Source organism: Oryzias latipes, chromosome 21, assembly GCF_053564925.1.
Source record: "Oryzias latipes strain Hd-rR chromosome 21, Olatipes_Hd-rR_3.1".
NCBI classification, from domain to species: Eukaryota; Metazoa; Chordata; class Actinopteri; order Beloniformes; family Adrianichthyidae; genus Oryzias; species Oryzias latipes.
In genome coordinates, this window is record NC_136257.1 from 13,147,857 (window position 1) to 13,167,971 (window position 20,115).

Here is a 20,115-nt window from a genome sequence, read left to right on the forward strand (position 1 = left end):
GATGTGGTGGAACTGGAGATTGGCATCATGGATATTCAGCAGACAAATCTGCAGCAACTGCATGATGCTATCATGTCAATATGGCCCAACGTCTCTGCAGGAATGTTTCCAGAACCTATGGCACCAAAGATTAAGGCAGTTCTCAAGGCAATAGGGGGTCCAATCCAGTAGTAGCAATACTCTTCATAGGAAAAGAAAAGCTCAGATTTCAGCAGCTGAAAGTTTCCATGAGAGCAGAATTGCTTTTGTATGAAGAAAAATCAAATCCCGCATTTGATGTTCAACCAGGAATATCCAGCAGAACTTGGGTTTCTGCTCTACAACTCGGAGAAATTGTAATTTTCATCAAATGCTAGAATAAATTAACTTAAGTTAAAAGTCATTCAAAACTAAAACCCATTAAAATAAAGATGAGAGATGATTTTTTATTGGAAAACACAACATTTGATTTATTATCCTACCAAACAGCCCCTACTGACTATCAAAGTCACATATTTTAGATTTATAAGATGTTTGACATTTTTTTCTGGAAAAACGTCAATATTTGCTCCTTCAATGAGCAGTCATGAAAGAGCATTCTGTTGATTGAAGTGAAAGTCTCTTCTCCTGCTGCTCTGCATCGCCTAAAAAGACGATCCTTATTTGCCAAAGACAGTCCCTGCTCGAATCAGGCCAAGAGTTCAGAGACACAGCAAGCTGGACGGGTAGTTGACGAAACATCGGAACTCGTTGGAGAGGTTTCTGTTGTGCCGGGGCTCAAAGCTGCACATTTTAACATCCAGCAGCTCTTTGGCGAGATTCTCCATGATGGCTCCTGTAGCAGAGCAGAGCAGAGCAACGGTTAGTTCAGACAGACACGCGAGACTGACGGAACAGCGTGCAGGCTCAGGTCAGGGAGCCCCCTCTTCTCACCTGTGCACAGCAGCACTTTGCCTTTGCTCAAGTACTTGATGGTTTCGGCCACTTTGCTCAGACACTCCTCGGACAGGTACGGCGGGTCGGCCAGGACGATGTCGAAGCTGCGTGGCTCCACACTCACCGGGAGAGACAGCGGCTGGTTGTAGTCGTAGAAAACGTAGTCCTCTCTGTAGGTGGAGAAGCGGCGGTCGAACTCCAAGACGACGGCAGTGACTCGCTCTGAACCGTCCACCACGCCCTGCTTCAGCTTCTGGTACACACTGGGCGCGCTCACACAGGCTATCCTGAGAGAAGGAGCGCCGACAGACATGTTTGAAGGTCAGAGAACCTCAACGTAAAGAAAACATCTGCTGACAGGGAGAAAATCTGAAGAGGCTGAGTGAATTCATGAAATACCCCTCAGCCAAAAGGAGGTCACTTCAAGTTTATTGTATTAAATAATATTAAGTATAACATGTATACTATAGAGCACAGGTGCCAAACTCCAGACTTCGAAGGCCAGTGTTCTACATGTTTTCCAACTAACCTGCCATTGTAGCTTCTCATTGGCTGAACACACCTGATAAAGATTATTTATTGCAGATGAAGCAGGATTTCCAAAAACCAGTAGGATCCTGGAGACCCCTGTTATAGACCATGTACCTGTAGTGTTGAGAAGTATACTAACTGAATACTTCTTTAGACTAGTTTGGAACATTTTAAGTTTACAATATGTAGATAGTAAATAAAAAGTAAACTTCAGGTATACTGCCTCACTTTTAACACAGACTAGTACACTGAAATAGACTACTTTTTGCTTAGGAATACCAAAAACACTTTTACTAAAAAGACTTAAGTTCCTTGTGACTGCTGCCCATTTCATCACGTCAACCTAGAGTTGACGTCAGCGTTTCTCCCACAAAAACAAACGACATCCAAACTTTTGCAAAGATGGATATGCATATTGTGTATAGAAAAGCAAAGCGTTTTGCTGATCACCGCTAGCTTTACAGAGAAAGTGTGTGTGTGTGTGTGTGTGTGTGTGTGTGTTAGCCTGGGGGCAGAGCTGGCAGAACAGACTCTTCCCAGAAGGGGCTTTTCTCACTGATCCACGTCACAATGTGAGGACACGCACATTTTTGTGGGTTGGGAGGGGCTGGTGCTCAGAGCGCAGGTTTTTTTTAGAGGAATACTCAGAAATGCGTGAACGGATCAAAATACTCAAAATCAAAATACTACTACTTTTTGAGAGGAATTAAAATTATTATACACATAAAAGCTCAAAAATCTGATGTTGTATGGTATAGGAGTTTATTCAAACAAGGGCTGCACGATATGAGGAAAACTTGCGATATGCGATATTATTGATCAATATGGCGATAACGATATAATTTGCGGTATATAAACAAATAGAAAAATAACCAAAAACATCATTCCCATTTCACTGCAAAAGTTTAAAATTTATACTCCAAATGACCCTCATCGACACAGGTGACAATCGTCTAACATAATAGGCCTCCATCTGATTGGTAAACAATGGGTAAGCGTCCATCTGATTGGTCAAAACATAAAGGGATTTATTTGATGCGTTAAATGCTTCAAGCTGCCATAAGATTGTTTAACACATTTTGGGTTTATGATTTATTGCGATATTCACCGTCTTTCGCGATATGCATATTGCAGAGCTGGATATTGCGATAACGATAAATTTGCGGTATATTGTGCAGGCCTAATTCAAACAAACCCCTTTCATCTAGCTTTTTAACTTTGATCTGATTTTTGAAAATTCTCCTTCATAATTCATCACAAACATGGATTTATTGACAAAAGAATCGCAGCTTGTTGGGTTTTACTGCTGCACTGCAAAACCTGTTTCTTAAGAAAGTAGAAAGATCCTCGTTTCAAGAAAATTTGTCTTGTTGTCTGTCTAGCAAGAAAAATAATCTTATCAAGAATAGCAAAATAATATTACTTTGAGAAAAGATGTCTTAATGACTAGAATTGTTTTTGATACAATAAGAATTCTTATAGCATTTTTTTTACCCCACTTGGGAGATTTTCTTGTTTGTTTAAAGAAAATCTTTCAAATTTTTAGAATTTCTAACTTATTTCTAATGGCCTGTTGTTGCAGTGTGTCACTGTTTCCAAATTGCCCAAAGTGCAATCCAGCTGAGGATCAGTAATAACAGAGATTTGATGGATTTCATGTTAGGAAGTTGAAGCCAAGGCAGTGAAGGTTTAGCAGCTAAACCGGTTTGTTTGGTGCATGGTGAGGGTTTAACTGCTAGAATAGCTCATTTCAAGCACCTTTCAAGCCCAAAATGAATCAGATCATTTGGATTTAAGTTGATTAAGTTGATTTAAGTTTTCAGACATCCATCAGAAATTCAAGCATGAGATAAGAAGGGACAGCTTTCTGGCTGATCATTTAGTCATCCGTCTTCTAAACCAGTTTTTGTCCCTTGCGGGGTCACAGGGCTGCAAGAGCCTATCCCGGCCACTCGCAGGGGACATCCTGGACAGGTCCCCAGTTTGTCGCAGGGCCACAATCACACACCCATACACACTCACATTCATACCTAGGGACAATTTAGAGTATTCAAATTAAATTTGGAGCATGTTTTTGGACGGTAGGACGAGGCCGGAGTCCCCGGAGAAAACCCACGCATGCACGGGGAGAACATGCAAACTCCACACTGAAAGGTCCCCCATTGATGTTCTGGTTCAGGTCCCCCAGCCGAGACTTGAACCAGGGGCCTTGTTGCTGTGAGGCAAGAACCACTGAGCAGTGGTTAGTGCTGATCATTGCCTTTAAATCAAGCCTTAAACCCTCAAGACGAAACAAAGTGTTTGCATAGGCGACCGATAACCCAAGAATGGGAGGGGCCTCTTCACTCAGAACTCACCTGAGGACTGATCATGATGCATCATGTTTAACACTTTGAAAGTACAATGATGCAGCATCAATATACTGATACAAGACCACCAACTTTATTTAAAAAGACACAAACCCCCAACCGAACTCTTCAAACTAAGGAGAAAGCAGAAGCAGAAAGGAGTCCAACACTGAATCAAAGGCTGGGATGTAAAAATGGATTTTAAGATTTGATTTAAAGGGTGGACAATGTAAATGTTGGTCTAACATGCTGTGATGAAGCGTTCCGCAGTTTTATAGCACAAACAGGAAGAGCTCGATCCCCTTTGAGCTTCCTTCTGGACCTTGATCATTGCAGGAAACGCTGGACAGCTGATCTGAATACGAAGAGAGAAGCTCGGAGAGCTGCCATGGGCCATCACTCAAACACTTCAAAGCAACTCTTAACCCTGGACAGTCCACCACATCAAAGAATTGACAGAAAATTCAGATTTTTGGAAATTAGAATTTTTAAACCCTTTGATGAATTCCACAAAAAATAAATCGCATCTTCATTTTTTTAAATGAGATTTACTGTAGATGGTATCAATTATGAGACATTGGATGATTTGGTCATTTTTTGTTGACAACAATGTTAGTTTAAGATGCAGATATATTGACATGAGTATTTTAAAAAGCCTCTTCTTTAGCAGTAATGCTCTACTAAAGTTTCAGCTGTTCAGGAGCGGCAACGACTCCACCATCACCTCTGTCACCTGATCCCAGTCATGCCCCGGTAGCCATTGGCCTCCAAGCCCCAAATTAGGCCCAACACATAAAACAAAATTTTGAATTGAAACTATAAACTGAGAAATAAAAGCAAAGAGGAAAAGAAATGAATAAAACAAAAGTTGAATATAAAAAAACAGCAGATGTTACAAAAAAACATTATTTTTCATTTGGTAACAGTTTTAGGTATCTAGTTCTTTTTCTTAAAATTTACAATTTACAATTTTTTTTTTGAAATTTGCAATATTTTCTTCAAGTTTACCATGTGTACTGTCGGGTTTAAAATAGTTTTCAACTTTTTCTTCCAGATTTACAACCTGCCTTTTCATTCACTTTAAGCTGATCCTGCTTTGAGCCCACTAAAGTCTTCCAACACCAGAGGAGCATCAGCAGCTGCAATGTCAGAACCAAATCTGAAACAAAGAGGGTCCTATGTGTCTAACCTTACTTGCCTCTCGGCCAGTACACTAAACTGCAAGTTTATCATCACCACAATATCAACCTGGCAAAAGATGACGTAAACTGCGATGGTTACACGCACGCTAAAACAATCTCATGACAGCTTGAAGTATTTAAAGAATCAAACTGAGCCCTTTACGCATTTGACCAAACAGATGGACCTCCTTTATGTTAGATGCCCGCCTCCTATTTGGATGAGGATCATTTGGAGTATAACTTAAGTTATGTTGACTTTTATTTAAATAAAATAGGTCCAATTAAGTGGAAAAGATGTATTAGTTGTTTATTTGCTTTGCTATTTGTTAATGCACCACAAGTCATATATTGAATTATTGATCGCTAAAATCGCACATATGTTGTGGCCCCACCTGCCTCCTTCTCCAGCTTCTCGCACCACCTCCTCCGCCAGCCGTGTTGCCGTCTCATCGCTGTACCAGAACTGACTCATCCGCTGCAACACAAGAGTCCATGCGATCGGTAACACTGAGTCATCAGGAACCAGAATCTGAAGCACACGACTGAAGTTCATCAGCTTTTCTTCCTGTTTCTGTCAGACGTCTGGATCAGTTGCTCAAAAATGCAGACGCAGAAACTCAAAGCATGTAAAAAAAAAAAACAAAGTAGAACCACAGAAATCCAAAAATGTGTCCAATAAATAAGATGTTTAACCAAATACAAGACCAGTAAAAAGAAAGAAAGAAGAAAAAAAACATTCATTTGCATTGTAAAAAAAATCCATCATAATTTGCTACATCAGAGACCAGACCATGAATGAGATTAATTTGGACAAATGCAAAAAGTTCTCCAGCATTGCAAAAGCATCTGAACTCACCCAGTCCTCCTCCAAAGCTCCTACACTGAACGGGTCGGAGGGAATTGCCTGGTGGTCCGGACTAGCTCCAGTCTCCTCATAAAACTCCTGCAGGGCAGCCAGAGTGTGAGCAGACAGAGTGGGAACATCATCATCATCATCGCTCCCACTCATGATGGACTGGAGGAGGAAGATGAGGAGGAAGCAATTCCCCCAGCAGTGATGGTTCCCTTAGATGGAACTGAGATAAGGAGAAAAAAGGGAATATTCCTGATTTATTACATTTCAGATTCAGACCTGGAGAACTCAGTCCGTTTTCATTCCGGAGATCTGACAAATTCTGGAAGACTTTCAGAAACATAACAGAACTCTAAGTTTACGCTGTGAAAAATAAGCTTTGATACATTGAAAATTATCTCTAAAACATCCTGGGTTGAGGTTTTCAGCAATAAATCGGTTCAAACGGGTTCATTTTGTCAAGGAAATTAAGAGAACTCTAGCAGCATGAATGATGATGAAAGCATGTCAGGGCTGGACGTCCCGTTACAGCCGGAATTCATGTCTGCGCTCGTTCTTAAGCAGCCAAAATTACTTTAAACTCATCGTCGATGTTTGTGTCAACGTTTGTCTGTGAGCACGAGACTCACGTGTAACCCCTTTCTCCTGTTGGCCTCTGCGTTACTCTGCAGTCAGAAACGCTTGAAACTGCTGCGCTCTCGAACTCACGGGCAGTCGCAGGATTGTGACGTAACAAAACAGTACGGCGACAACAGAGGGACAAGAAGCCAGCAAAACTGTCTTCGCCAGTGCTTCTCAATTGTTTTTTGCAAGGCCTAGGAAAAAGAAAAATTAGGTTAGTATCTATACAAATTGTGTAAGTATACCTGAAATTGTATCTTCTAACAATAACAAAAGAAAAAATCAATATAAATCCACTTTCAACAAATATTAACTTTATTTAGCCACACAGAAACCCTGTTATAGTCTAAAGCAGAAAAGTAGCTTAAACTGCCTGAAATAAAAATAAAAATCTGTCAGTCCTTATTTAAACTAGACACATTTTTGACCAACTGAACCATTTGATGCTGATTAAAATAATTCAATCAAAAAATAATATTAAATGTAAATTGATCTTAAACATTAACACAGCAGCACCAATATATTTAATGTTTTTAGTTTGAAGAAATAGGTTAACAAAAAACGTTGTGCTGTTTTTCTTTTCTAAATGATCGATTGTTTATCTATGATCTCAAAAAGTGCAGCTGTTTTCCTGCATTTCCTGCTGTCTTTATGTCAAATACTGACACCAACTAAACGACAGGCGGACAAAGAATACATTTATGGAATATACAGATATGTCATCAAAATGTCTACAATAGTTAATAAAAGATGAAATTATTACCATGAGCTGTGTTGCGGCCAAACAGCATTGAGGGCCGCCCTGGGCTAAGCCCCGGCTTCTCTGTCAGACGCGCGTTCCAACAAAAGTCCAAACTTCTGCTTCGCTGCAAATTATTTATTTTCTTCTTCTGCAGGTTTCCCATCCATACAGTCCAAACGATTAACACATTAAATAATCAAGCAGTGACAGACTTCCAAATTTTAACAAATAACGCGATTATGACGGTGTGGCACCGTCAGATGACAAGGGGGGGGCCACACCGTGTTTTATTGTTTGTGTATTTATGTGTTTTATGTTTTAAAATTACTACCTGTGGTGCCATCTGGACAATAATTGAAAGCAACGCCCAACAGGCATGGCTTAGCGCTTAAAAGGGAGCACCACAGGTAGTGAAATAAGGAGTGACGGAGGTGCCATGCGCTGTGTGGCGCTGCGTTGAGAAACTGTGGTGTCAACTGGTTCTGAATAAAGAACGACCCTCCTCACCTTGGCTCCTCTGCATTATTTCCTGACGGGACCCCGTCACAGCGGTCAACAAATGATGTCATCACCGCGGCTCACCCCACTTCTTCATCCATTCACATGCGTCACCAGTGAGTCAGTGAGCACCTTTCAAAAATTGTGCCACACACGCCTGCAGCGCTTCACCTGTGCCATTTCCATTATGGCTCCTACAAACGGAGTAATCTAAAGGCACGTGATGATCTTGGCGTGCGCTGTTCCACCTCGCATCCTGAGCACACTATCCCTCCCCTCTCCTTCTCACACACGCAGCTGCGTGTGACAGGAGACAGGACCAGCTGCAGGGACGGCAGTTCACAGGTTTCAAGCTGTTACAAACTCTGTGATAGAACAGATAATAGTAAATCAATAAAGGAGCAGATTTTTTTCCAAGCACTAAGTCACTGTCACCACCGCGCACGGTTAAATTTGTGCCCCGAGCAATTGCCCGCATTACCTGTGCCTAAAACCGCTACTACTGCGCGTCCCACTATTTGAGAAGCACTGGTCTACGCCCATCTACGCTCAGGTATTGCTAGTTCCTCAGGAGGGTGAGGGGCATGAGTGGTGGTGCTGGACCTCCTGCCCCTCAGGTCCGGTGGTGGACCCCTTCCTTTGCTGACTGTCTCTGCGCTGGGGCTGTCCCGGTCTCTGTCTGCAGCTGGCTGGTTGCCCTCTGGCTTCCCGGTCGCCCTGGGAGGTGAGGCACCTACTGCGGCCTGCTGGGGGACCGATCGCTCGGGGGGAGGCCTTCTTCCCCCGGTTGTGCCCATCCGCCTGCTCCTTCCCGCTCCCACCCAAACTAATTTTGCACACATGCACATAGGGCTCCGGAAATTGGACGGGTGGGATGTGCTGGCAGGGCTGAACGGGGTGTCACCCTCTTTGGGGCCTCAACGGCACCCGCCCTCCATTCCACTTTTACCCGCGTATTAGACACCTTGATTCATCTAGGGTCATGTGGAGGGGGACACGGGGATACATCCGGGTTCATATCTCACCTGTCCACCCCCCAATTTAACTCTCACTTTAGACACCGCACACATAGCAAACACACACTTACACAGAGGGAACCCAGGGTGGGGGTGGGGCTCTGCTGCTTGGCAGCAGGGGGGCCCACCACCCCACAGGAGACCTCCCATTTTACCTGCAGCACACACACTGTACCCCCACACCACAATACACAGTGGGATCGGGGAGGGGCGGCCGATCTTCAGACCTTCAACTCTCATCTGTTTGCTCAGTTGTTGGACAGAACAAGTTTAAAAATAAAAATGAAGGGGCGGGGCTGTGCCCTCACTGCTGTCATTTGTTTTCATTTTTATATTTAGCTGCATTTCTTTTTTCAATTTCAGTTTCTGCATGAATTTCATTTGCACATAAACATTTTAAACTACTATACTGTATATAAAATTGAAAACAAAACAGTTAATGGTGTCAAAACACTCAATATTACCACAATTCAGTTGTTCTTGTATTTTGTTTTTAAAACCTACGGACCAGAGATATTCATAAGAACATGGATTGTTTAGCTAAAAAAAAAAAAAAAAAAAAAAATCAAATATCTCAAAAAGTTTAGTTTATTTACAGCATAACTTAAAATTACAAATAGAAGCAAAACAAATTATTTTAGATGAAGTATTATATGAATTTTTTTAAATCACCAATTGGAAAATATTTAATTGAAGGTTGCCAGGTTGGTGATTATCTACAGAATAATGCAGAAAATCTGGGCATCTTCTTTGAGTCTGTCTGACTCACAGTTATGCTGTAAACCAATCATTTTATTTATTAGATAAAGAAAACTTGACAGCAGACATAAAAAGGAAACCGAAGAGGCCAGAACATTTTATACAATAACTTTATGTACACTTTTACACTTCATTAACAAAAACAGCCATCTACAATTACTGGGATAGTGCTCTGAGTGAAATGGATCTCTAAAATAATGCTTTGAGAAGTGGCTCTGCTCCTTTTTATTTGGTTTGTTATTGCTGTCCGTCACGTCAGTCTCCAGTGTGTGTTGAACAGTGATGCTGCCGTGAAAACGCTAAAATGATCCCGTTAACCCTCCATCCCTGTCAAGCCTCTTTGTGTCAAGATTCTTAAAGCCTAGCGTCTGTCCAGGTAAAAAGGAAAATTAAAAATCTGCAAAGGTCAACGTGGTGAGCGATGCTCGCTCTTATAATAGATCCCTTAAACTCGTGCAGACTGCCATCTACTGGCCGAAAAGGAGAAGTCACTCCATCTTGTTTAAAAACAAAGTATTTTGTGCAGAAAGAATCAAAAATAACAATGCTTTTTATAATCTGTGTGAATTTGCTGAGGTTTTGGCAAACCGCAGGCACTCTGTCACACACAAGCACACCCACAGAGCAATCAACAACATCAAGGCACTCTGGAAAGGACAGGGTGGTGTGTGTTTGTGCGCGTCATGGCAATCCTCATTAAAAGACATCAAAAACGGCCCCTGTAAAGCCTAACCTAAACACAGTCAGTCTTTTCCCTCTGTGTTCTTGTGAGTGTGTTTGAGTGCAGCCTCCAGAAGCTTTCATCTCACTGAATAAAAGCGCGGTGTCGTCAAAAAAAGCAGCCTCTGCAATTTGAGAGGGGGGAACCCTTCAACCAGGTCTCCGTTGAGCAGTTCAGTCTCCATGGTTACCACAGTAACTATGTAAAACATGCTGGAGGAGCAGTGGGACAGGCAGGTGCAACGGGCACAAGAGGATTTAAAAAAAAAAAAGGTTCCCAGCTGAAAACGGGGTAAACATTCAGACTAGAAGCTCCTCCGAGGCTTCGAGCCGCATCGTCCCAGGCAAAGTTCCCAGAGAGGAGGCGGGGTCAGTCTTTCATTGGTTGATTTTCAGGACGAGTCAAGGCCAGCGATGTTATCCAGTGGTTATTTAACGCAGAGCAGGCCGCCCACGTTGGCCACAAATTCTTCCAGGCTCTTGAGGAAGGCGAGCTTCTGCTTGCGATCCATGGTGGGCGGCGTGCTGCTGGCCGTCAGCTTGTTGAAGGCGTCGGCCAGTCGCTGGTAGATGATGGCATCTCTCTGGGAGGAGAGGAGAGTCTCCACCAGCTCAGAGTACTCCACCTGATGAAGAGCAATGGGACAGGGTTACATCCGTATCAAACCACAAATTAAAAACAACTGAGGAAGTCGGAAAAATGAAAAACACACTTCAGTAAAAAACATGTCATTAACTCCATTCCAGGTTTCAAACTGATCCATTTCAGTTCTGATTTTCAGACAAGTCATTATGAGTTTAAAGGTTGTGTTTCTCAATTCTGGTACAAAAACATTATAAACTAATGTGTGCAGTTTGGAACAGACTTGAAAAGTAGGGATGTCCCGATCCGAGTCATTTGGTTTGGAGTAGCTGCTGATGCTGAGTCTGATACTTTAGTAAAACATTTAAAATATGAACAAATTTAATAAACAGATTCTCCGTATTTTTTCTTATTGTGTAGCGGTTTAGGGGACATAACTAGAGCCATACGACTCGTACACAAAGTCAGTTACCTTGATCACACGAACAAATTATTTATGCAATCAAAATTACTCAACTTTTATGATCTAGTAGAGTTTTATAAAGCTCAAATAATATTCAAGGCAGAAAACAATGTATTACCGACAAATATCAAAAGGTTATTTATTTTAAAAAAAGAGGGAAAAAATGAATTTCTCGTGTATAAAACACGTACAAAAAAAAGTTTTTTGTTTCATTATGTGGAATAAAGCTGTGGAACAGAACCAGTAAATGATTGAAACATGTATAATTACAGAAATATGATCATTGATAAATATGTACATATGCAAAAGAAAACAGGAACATTTGTAAATATGCATGCTTCTAAAATGACAGTTTGTTCATTTGGGTGTTTTTGGACATGATAATTACATGTGCAGCTGTAACTGAACGTCCTCTTAGCTGAAACACTGACCTTTGATCATGGGAAAACTGGATTCAGGAATACTAATGACATAAGGTTCACGAAGGAGAACTAATACGATTTTTCTTCTTCTCATTTCCTTTTGGATTTTAGTTGTTTATATATTTTTGTCTATTTTCTGTTCCAGACTTCGGGTTTTCCATTTTTTTTATTTTACTAACCTCCTTTTATCATGTAACACTTAAGCAAAGCATTTCTGTAAAGTAGCTTTAACAGTAAAGATGGTACATTATCCACTAGAAAAAATAGTTAACTATTAACTAGAAAAAACAGGTAGTAATTAGTCATGTGCAAACACTGACAGTATCTTTAGAGATGCTTTGTAGACGGTCCCTTGGCAGCCGTCTCACTGCCGTCTGTGTCAGCAGCACAAAGAGAGCCGTTTCCCATTAAAAAGAAATAAAAACGTGATCTTTTTCCTGTTAAAATGCCTTTCTATGTCATTGTTTGCATTAAGGCAACCCATTAGAGACACTTTCCATAAGTTTAAAATGTAAATTAACAGAGGTATTGATCCTAGAAGTCTGAATTTATGAATATTCTGCTAACTAACTTTACCCAACTGTTTTTGAGCGCCTCAAACTGATGTTGTATTCGGCTGCGTTTACCACAGTAAAATGTGGTGATCCGTTCATGATATGCAGACTTAAGTAGACTACAGTGTTTCCCTGCTTATTTGCATTTAACTATTCGAAGTTCCGCAGATTTTTATAGCGGATTCCTCTGGTTCATCACAAAAACTCAGACAACTCAAGACGCTTGTTTAAGACTTTTACGTCCGAAGGAGGGGCTGCAGGGGAGGAGGGGAGTGGAGATGAAGAGCACGTCAGCGCGTCGGCTTCCTAGTCGGCTGCTAAGGAATATTTCAGCTATTTTCACCAGTTCCTGAATCGCTAAAAGTAAAGTTTGTATTTGTGCATGGAGAAAGGGCATTAGCAGACTCAGAAGCTGCTGGAAAATATCCTGAAACGCTGAATAAGATAATCATGGAGATAATTATCATCTGGATGAATTAATTATGGATGTAACCGGCCTCATCTGGAAGAAGATGATCTCTCACACTTAACTTTCACGGTTTGAACTTTGAGAGTTTAAAGAAGAGAGAAAAACGTGAAAATGTTCACTTCTGTCTGAGAAAAGTGGATAAAGTGTGTAGAGAGGAGTTTGACAGCATTAAAAAATCCTTGTACACATATTAAACAAGGGAACTCTGTAAGTCAGGAAAGTTTTTGACACATTTGTTCAAAAAAATTCTTTTTGGTGTGTTTTTAAGTAGTGGCCACTAGAGGGCACCAAATATCATCTGAGCTGCATAACAATGAAAAAAAAGGAAAAAGATGAAGAAGAAAAATGCTGACCTGATGCAGGCACACGAGTGTGTAAAGAGCTTCTCCTGCCGCCACAGTCATCTCTGTGTTGTGCTTCTGCAGGACCAGCATGTCAAACACCAGCTGAGGGGAGGATGTCAAACACAGCGTTAACGCTTTAGAACAGGGGTCGGGAACCTTTTTGACCAAGAGAGCCATAAACGCCACATATTTTTAAATGTAATTTTGAAAGAGCCATACAATAATGTAGCGTCCCTTTCCCACACTGAGGCACGGAGACTTAACCTCTTTTAAGGTTCTTTGTTCTGGTTACTGCAGACCCCTAACAAACGCCGTACAATTAATTCAGCAACTCCTTATTCTCGCCCGCCGAGACGAGACGAGAGCGCTTCTCTCAACTTTTTATTCCCCTGCTCTCGCTCCAGTCCTCCCATTTCCCTTATTCGGCCCATAGCTGAACCCCATTGGTCCAAACTCCCTAACAACAGGCTGAGCGACAGAACAAAGGGCCAATCAGATCTCTGCTTGATCGATGCGTTCCATGAACTCCAGAACTTTTAACGAGGCCCAACAGCCAAGTTAAACTCAGTCCGCGACAATATTTTTAAAACTAAAAATACAAATGAATGTGTGCATTTGATGTAATTTTAACACTTTTAAAGTACAATAAGTCATCGTTATGCTGTTGCTAATAAATGATTCGTGGTAGTTCTGCTGATGGTCTTGTCCGGTTGATACGTGGTGAGTTTCTGCTTCATGCAGGCGTTGAGACTTTAAACGTGATCGTAGGTCTGAATGTTCTTTAGATGTGAGACAGACTGATCACATGCAGACCTGGAGCCAAACACACACTCACGCTGCAGTGAGTGACGGGCAGCGGGGTTTACGTTTTTGCCATCCCTGCGCGATTCACCTGCTGCCCCCCCTTCCCCCCCTTCTCCCTCACACATCCCGTCCCCGCAACTGCGCGCTCTTTCTCAGAGACGGGAGCGCGCCGTTTTAGGCACGGCAATTCACAGGTTTCCGGGTGGTACAAACTCTGTGAAATAATAGATAATAGTAAACTGATAGTTTTTTCTCCAAGCAACGCTACTACTGCGCGCCTCTGGCATCGCATCGCGCCCGAGAAGGACTGGTCTAATGAAAAAAAAAAGTATAATTAAAGATTTGTCTGCGAGCCACATGTGACCATCAAAAGAGCCATATATGGCTCGCGAGCCATAGGTTCCCGACCCCTGCTTTAGAACCTTTAAACCTCAGCTATGAGACTTTCCTCCATCTATGCTATGTCTACATGTATCTTGTTGTGGTTTGTGTTGCAGGCTGACCTTGAGGAAGTGTCTGGTAGCGATGAAGAGGGGCGAGTCCTTCTCCTGGTTTTTGGCGCACTGTTCAGTCAGAGGAGACAAAGCCTCCAAACACAACTGACTGATTTCTGAACCCATTCTGAAAGCAAACGCTAAGGAGCTCAAAAACGTTAGATCCAATCCTGTTTCATAAAAAACCAACATCTGCTTTGAAGCATTTACATGTCAGTTTGTCTGACAAAATAAAAAAAAAACTTTAAATCAAAATTTATTGTGAGAATTCTACTTTTTCTTGTAATGAAAGTTCTTCCTTTCTTCTGTTCAAGTCATTGGTTATGAGAAACATTGTTTGCAGTAACTGATAAAAATCAATATTTAATTAAATAAAAAACTAATAAATCTCATCCTAATAGATTCTGCATTAATAGAGTTGACAGGATCTAACAAAGACAGGAATCAAACTGCAGTGGGTATAATTCACAGATGGTTTCATCTTTTCAGCTTGGAATGTTACTTTCCTGTTTTGTTTGAACTTTCAACATTTGACAGACTCTGACCTTTACTTTAGAAAAATATATATGTTTAGTTTTTGAGTAGAAACAACAAAAAACGAGCAAAACCCGAGCTTTCAGGTTTATTTTCTATCCACACAAAAGCAGACATTTCCACTGAAATTAAAGCTGTGGGCGGCGCCGTCACCCTGGTCAAAGCCGCGTTCATTAAAACCCCACTTTTTTCAAAATGGTGCCTTTTCTGTTAGTTTTATCTCCACAGCAACCATTATATGTTCTGATCATCTGGGGTTGACGAACAGCTCCATGTAGTTTTTAGAAGTATCTGCAAAAGTAAACTTTGGAATTTGCTTAGCAACAGAGGTTTTTTCTTTTTTTTAAACTGGAGCCACATTCCTAATATATTCACGTCACATGTCACATTTTTGTTCAGCATGAGCCAGGGATTCGTGTATTCCAAATTACGGTTAAGTATGTAGAAACGAGGTGACAGTTTAAAATACCTGGGAGGAGTTTAAATTGTAGAAGGTATTAAAGTGTTTTCTTTCTTTCTCTATTTTTGTTGAAAATTTCGGTTTTTAGTAGTAGACTGAAGCTGGTGCCATATGTGTGACATTTAGTGTAGATCGTGTAAACAAAAGTTTTCATTGTGGTTAAATGTATAAAAAAATAAATAAAATAAAAAAAAAAAAATCACCAAATTTCACAATTTGTCCCAAAACGGGTAACAAGTTGTAGGACCTGTGGCCATCCCATAATAACTAAAAAAAAAACTCTTTTGGATATCTGTGGCACCTGGTTTTTGGTTTAGTTAGTGGATTTCAAAATATTTTTTTATCCATATAGGAGATTTGTACGACGGAGTATTAGGGCAACCCAAAAAAAAAAAAAAAAAAAAAGCCACAAAAAATAAAAAAAAAGTAAAATTACGAGTTTTTATCTCGTAAATTTAGGAGATAAAAACTCGTAAATTGCTTGTCATTTGTTTGATTTACAATTTATTAAAGTTTTATTTATTGATGGTTGGTTTGCAGGATCCCTGCAGCCCGATGAAGCCACTGGTGTCCCTGCAGCTTTCCACTTCAATCCTTTCTTCCTCCACCAAAAACAAGATCTCTACGTTTGTGTGACGCTTCCGTCTGAGGATCACTTTTTTTGCCTTTTTCAACGTTCTAATGCTAACATAATAGATTATTTTCATTCATCTTTGTTGTTTGATGATATAACGGGACGTTTACTTCTGCATTGGTGTTCGGATCTGATGACAGGTTCATGACGTAAGGTGACAGATGAACTTCAGGGTTTGTGAATGAAAAGGAGAATAAAGGCTGCAGCGATCCTCTGCACCAAAACGTGTCTCTGAGCTCCTTATTTTATATATGAAACTCCGCTTTACTGACACTGAACCCCGGAAAGACGGCTCCACTGACAATAATCTGATTTTGAGTCGCCAAAGGTTCAGAATCTCTTTGTTTTAAACCTATAATAATCCGAAAATAAAGCTTCACAAAAGGCTCCACATCTTTTCATCTTCAAGCGATGCTCCGATAAACAGACAACTTCTGTGTTTTTTCCTTGTTAATCTAAAAATGTCTTAATTTTACTTTTTTTTTTTTCTTTCTGTTGGCCCTAATACTCCGTCGTAGATTTGAGCCCCATTCATCTTGATGAAACTTTCGCCAACTGTGATGTCATCTTTTTTAATGTCCAAAATTCATTTCCACTGGGTTCTAGGCGCGTGCACATTTCAGTAGGTTTCAGAGTATGTGGCGGAGGTAAAACGCACAGCAAGACAGAATCTGGTGCTTTGACTCCAGAACTGCAGCGGGGAAAAAAATAAATCTTCAACCGTGTGGAAAAAATGCAGAAAAATCTTCTTGGGTGGATGAAAGTAGGGTTGGGCGATGTCCCTTAAATTGGCCGTTGACGATGTTTGCTGTCAACCATCGGGATGGACGATGACATCGTCGGGGGGGGGGGGTATTTTTACATTTTTCGTTCTTATATAAATGCTATTCGTTTTTTTGCTTTTTTCATTTTATTTCCCAACTAATGGTTAATCCGCGATGATCCAGTATAAACTGAGGGAAGTGACTTTAACAAAAAAAGTAACAAACAAAATAGAAAAGAAGTAGTCCGCTCCCGCACTTCCGGGGGAGCGCGGACTTACAGCTTTGTGTTTGATGGGAAGGGGGGGGGGGTACATGAGCGGTATGTGTGGGAGATTTAAGACTGCGATCCGTCCCGCAGCTCTAGGGGTACAAGCAACCGAACTCAGAACCGGGTCTTAAGTGTGTGTCTGAGCACAGCTCGGATCGTCAGCACACACAGCGGTTTGAGCTTCAAAGCAGAAATGTCGCTCAGTCCTTAGAAAACATTCAAACAATCACGCGGATTTGTGTTTCCAGTCGTGTCCCGACTAAATAAAGGCTGATGTTATTCTTACACGTTTACGTGCAGCGCCACCCAAAGCTAATGTTGTTAGCCCGTGTTAGCATACTGCTAATCCTGGCTTTGTTCAGAAAAAGCGCTGACCACACGGATTAAAATTCAAATGATGAGGAACAGGTGTTTCATAATAACCGTAACATTATTAAAAGCACGTTTAGAAGATCATCTCGTATTTTACCGAGCTGACATGTCAATGTATAGCCGCTCGGCGCTGTTTAACAATGTTTTGTATTGAATTGTTGCATTCAATAAAGTTTGAAAAAAAAAGCCGCTCGGCGGAATTTATATCCTTCCGTTTTTCAAACCCTACTGCGCATGTGCGGATGATTTATTCCGACGGAAAGTGTGACCTTAGTGAACGTTTTTATATTCTGAAAACATTTTTCTGTGCCCATGTACACGGTTGGATTCTAATCCGACCATTGATCCCATCAAGATATTTTGTACATGTAACCGCGGCTTATGGTGTCGACGCGCAACGTGGCGGGGGCGTGGCATCACGATGGTGGTCTCTCCATCGGGATGTCAGTCACCCATCACGATGGACGATGATATCGTCCATCGGCACAACCCTAGATGAAAGGATACGAGGTCATGCCGAGCTCCAGAGAAAACATGAGGCTCTTGAAGAGGTCTTCAGGCAGCTGTGGGATCTTTTCTGGAAAGATCTCGCAGATGAAGGTGATGAGCTTGTAGTACTGGTTACACAAAGATGGGAACTGCAAAACAAAGGGGACACATTTAGTGTCAAAGTTCACAGGGCTACATTTACTCAGATGCCATGCTGTGGCGCCGGTCTTTCACCTTCAGCAGATCCTGAGACATTAGAGGAAGAACAATGTTGACGCCGTACAGGACCACGTCTGCGGCTGAAACTGTCCGGCTGGACGCCGGCGTTCCCTGGTCCTGGTTTCTGAACACCTCATCTTGAACATAAAGCCACCACTTTCAGTGCCTGAATGCACCTCCTTCAGTGAAGCAGACAGGCGGAGGAGGGCTCACCGGTGTCGCTGAAGTCAATGAACTCTTTGGACAGCAGGTTAGTGAGCAGCTCCATGATGAGCAGCAGGTCCTGGTACTGGTCCTCCTCTGCAGTGGCGTCGCCCCGTTTCCTGCTCTGGTTGTTTTTGGAGTAGACCTGCAGCAGCGTCAGACACAACTCGTACAGCTTCATGGACTTCATCTGCGGAGAGAGAACACGCGTCCTCAGAACTCAGCAGACAGAAAAGACCTCCATCTCCCCTCACTTCACTTCTTTGTTCTGATATACAAACACCAGAGGAAGCTATTCAAACTCACAGCTCCAAAAAGAAAAACATACTTTAAAATAAGCATTTTCCACAGTAAACTGTTTAATCTGTGCTTTTCTAAAGTTGTTAGATTTTTTCCCCCCAAAAAAGTTATACAGTGGAGGAAATAATTATTTGATCCTTTGCTGATTTTATAGGTTTGTCCACTTAAAAAGAAACGGACAGTCTGTCATCTTAATGGTCGGTTCATTTGAACAGTGAGAGATAGAAAATCAAGAAACTGACTTTAAAGAATCTATATACATTTCATTGAGAGAATTAAGTATTTGATCCCAAAGTAATTTTGAAGAGTTCTGGTTCAAACAGACCAGTTGGACTCTCCTAATCTACCCGTGACCTGAATTAAAGACGCATGTTTGATCTGATCACCTGTAGAAAAGACACCTGTCCACAGAATCCGTCCATCAGTCAGACTCCAAACTCTCCAACATGGAAAGACTAAAGAGTGGAGCAAAATTCTTCCTGATATGTGCAGCAAACTTCTCAACTACAAAAAAAACATCTGACCTCTAAGCTGCAAATAAAGGTTTTGACAAAGTACTAAATCTTTAGAACAAGAGGGATCAAACACTTATTTTTTTCAATGAAATGCAAATACATTTATCTAACTTCTTTAAAGTCGTCTCACTGTTCAGATTAATCTGAAGGTGACAGACTATCAATTTCTCTTTAGATGAGCAAACCTACAAAATCAGCAGAGGATCAAATCCTTACTCCCTCCACTGTATGTTTTGTATGTTTGTATGAAACATTTGTAGGTCTTTCCAAGTCTCACCTCCCCCAGGTAACAGATCTGCTTGTGAGCCACCTCCACAAAAACCTCAATGATGAGGTTGATGGTCTCAGGCGTGTTGCTGTAAACCTACAAAATAAAAACAATTTCACCACAAAGACACCAGAAAGCCAACAAATGTCTGGTTCAGATGAGCAGAACTAGAGTCACAGCTACACAGATTAATGTATGGTCATGTCATTTAGTTGCATTTATCTGTACTTGTCTGATGAGCAGACTGTTGCTATATTAGTCAGGATTTGGGTACAAACACACATCATTTTGTCCTTTTTTGGATTTCTGAAGTACCGTACACTAATTCATAAGTCATTTTTCACATTGAAGATTATGTTTAAAAACAATAAACTATCTTTTCATTTGGCATTTCTCCTGGTTATCTGGTCGTAAATGCAGACTTTATATATTTAGCTAATTTAACTTTTTCTGTTTATTTCACATTTTTGTGTCAGTTAAATACATTTTCTAAATACATATAAAGTATTCCTTGAGGATCAAAATATCTTCTTTAAACTAACTAGGTTTCTGTAAATGTAGTTAAAGTTTTATTCATTATTTCAGCTCTTTAATCTTGGCTTTGGTGCAAATAGAAACGGTTTTCAGTGCTTCATCTGTCTGTCTGCATCCATAGAAGCATTTCTGCAAGAAACACTTTTTCCTTTTAGAGTTTTCATGAATAAGCATCAATTACTTCCATTTATTCTTCATCAAATTTTAATCGAGCCTGAAAATATAAATTATAAAAAC

At 41.0% G+C, this 20,115-nt stretch overlaps 2 protein-coding genes across 2 annotated transcripts in view; both read right to left on the minus strand.

Moving 5' to 3' along the window:
* Nucleotides 1–405: 405 nt before the first annotated feature.
* On the minus strand, nt 406–6,598 carry eef1akmt1 (EEF1A lysine methyltransferase 1). Its single transcript, XM_004081598.5, has 5 exons — nt 6,458–6,598; nt 5,832–6,051; nt 5,368–5,450; nt 913–1,202; nt 406–814 (listed from the first exon to the last, which is right to left on the minus strand). Exons 2-5 carry the CDS (start codon nt 5,982–5,984, stop codon nt 681–683), a joined length of 660 nt encoding a protein of 219 aa, XP_004081646.1. The 5' UTR covers nt 5,985–6,051; nt 6,458–6,598; the 3' UTR covers nt 406–680.
* Nucleotides 6,599–9,560: 2,962 nt separating this feature from the next.
* xpo4 (exportin 4) overlaps nt 9,561–20,115 on the minus strand; it is a 71,524-nt gene continuing 60,969 nt past the window's right edge. The window contains exons 18-24 of the mRNA XM_023950593.2: nt 19,354–19,440; nt 18,271–18,451; nt 18,073–18,194; nt 17,857–17,987; nt 14,327–14,444; nt 13,029–13,121; nt 9,561–10,810 (exon numbers count right to left, since the gene is read on the minus strand). Coding sequence (XP_023806361.1) covers nt 10,613–10,810; nt 13,029–13,121; nt 14,327–14,444; nt 17,857–17,987; nt 18,073–18,194; nt 18,271–18,451; nt 19,354–19,440 — 930 coding nt within the window. The 3' untranslated portion in view covers nt 9,561–10,612. The remainder of the gene's footprint in view (nt 10,811–13,028; nt 13,122–14,326; nt 14,445–17,856; nt 17,988–18,072; nt 18,195–18,270; nt 18,452–19,353; nt 19,441–20,115) is intronic.

Bases quoted from the DNA above. Each gene is read 5' to 3' on its own strand.
- eef1akmt1 (XM_004081598.5), bottom strand. From the start codon at position 5,984: ATGAGTGGGAGCGATGATGATGATGATGTTCCCACTCTGTCTGCTCAC. The intron at 5,451-5,831 runs GTGAGTTCAGAT...CTTGTGTTGCAG, and splicing joins GAGCTTTGGAGGAGGACTGG to CGGATGAGTCAGTTCTGGTA. The intron at 815-912 runs GTGAGAAGAGGG...GCTCTGCTACAG, and splicing joins CAAAGTGCTGCTGTGCACAG to GAGCCATCATGGAGAATCTC.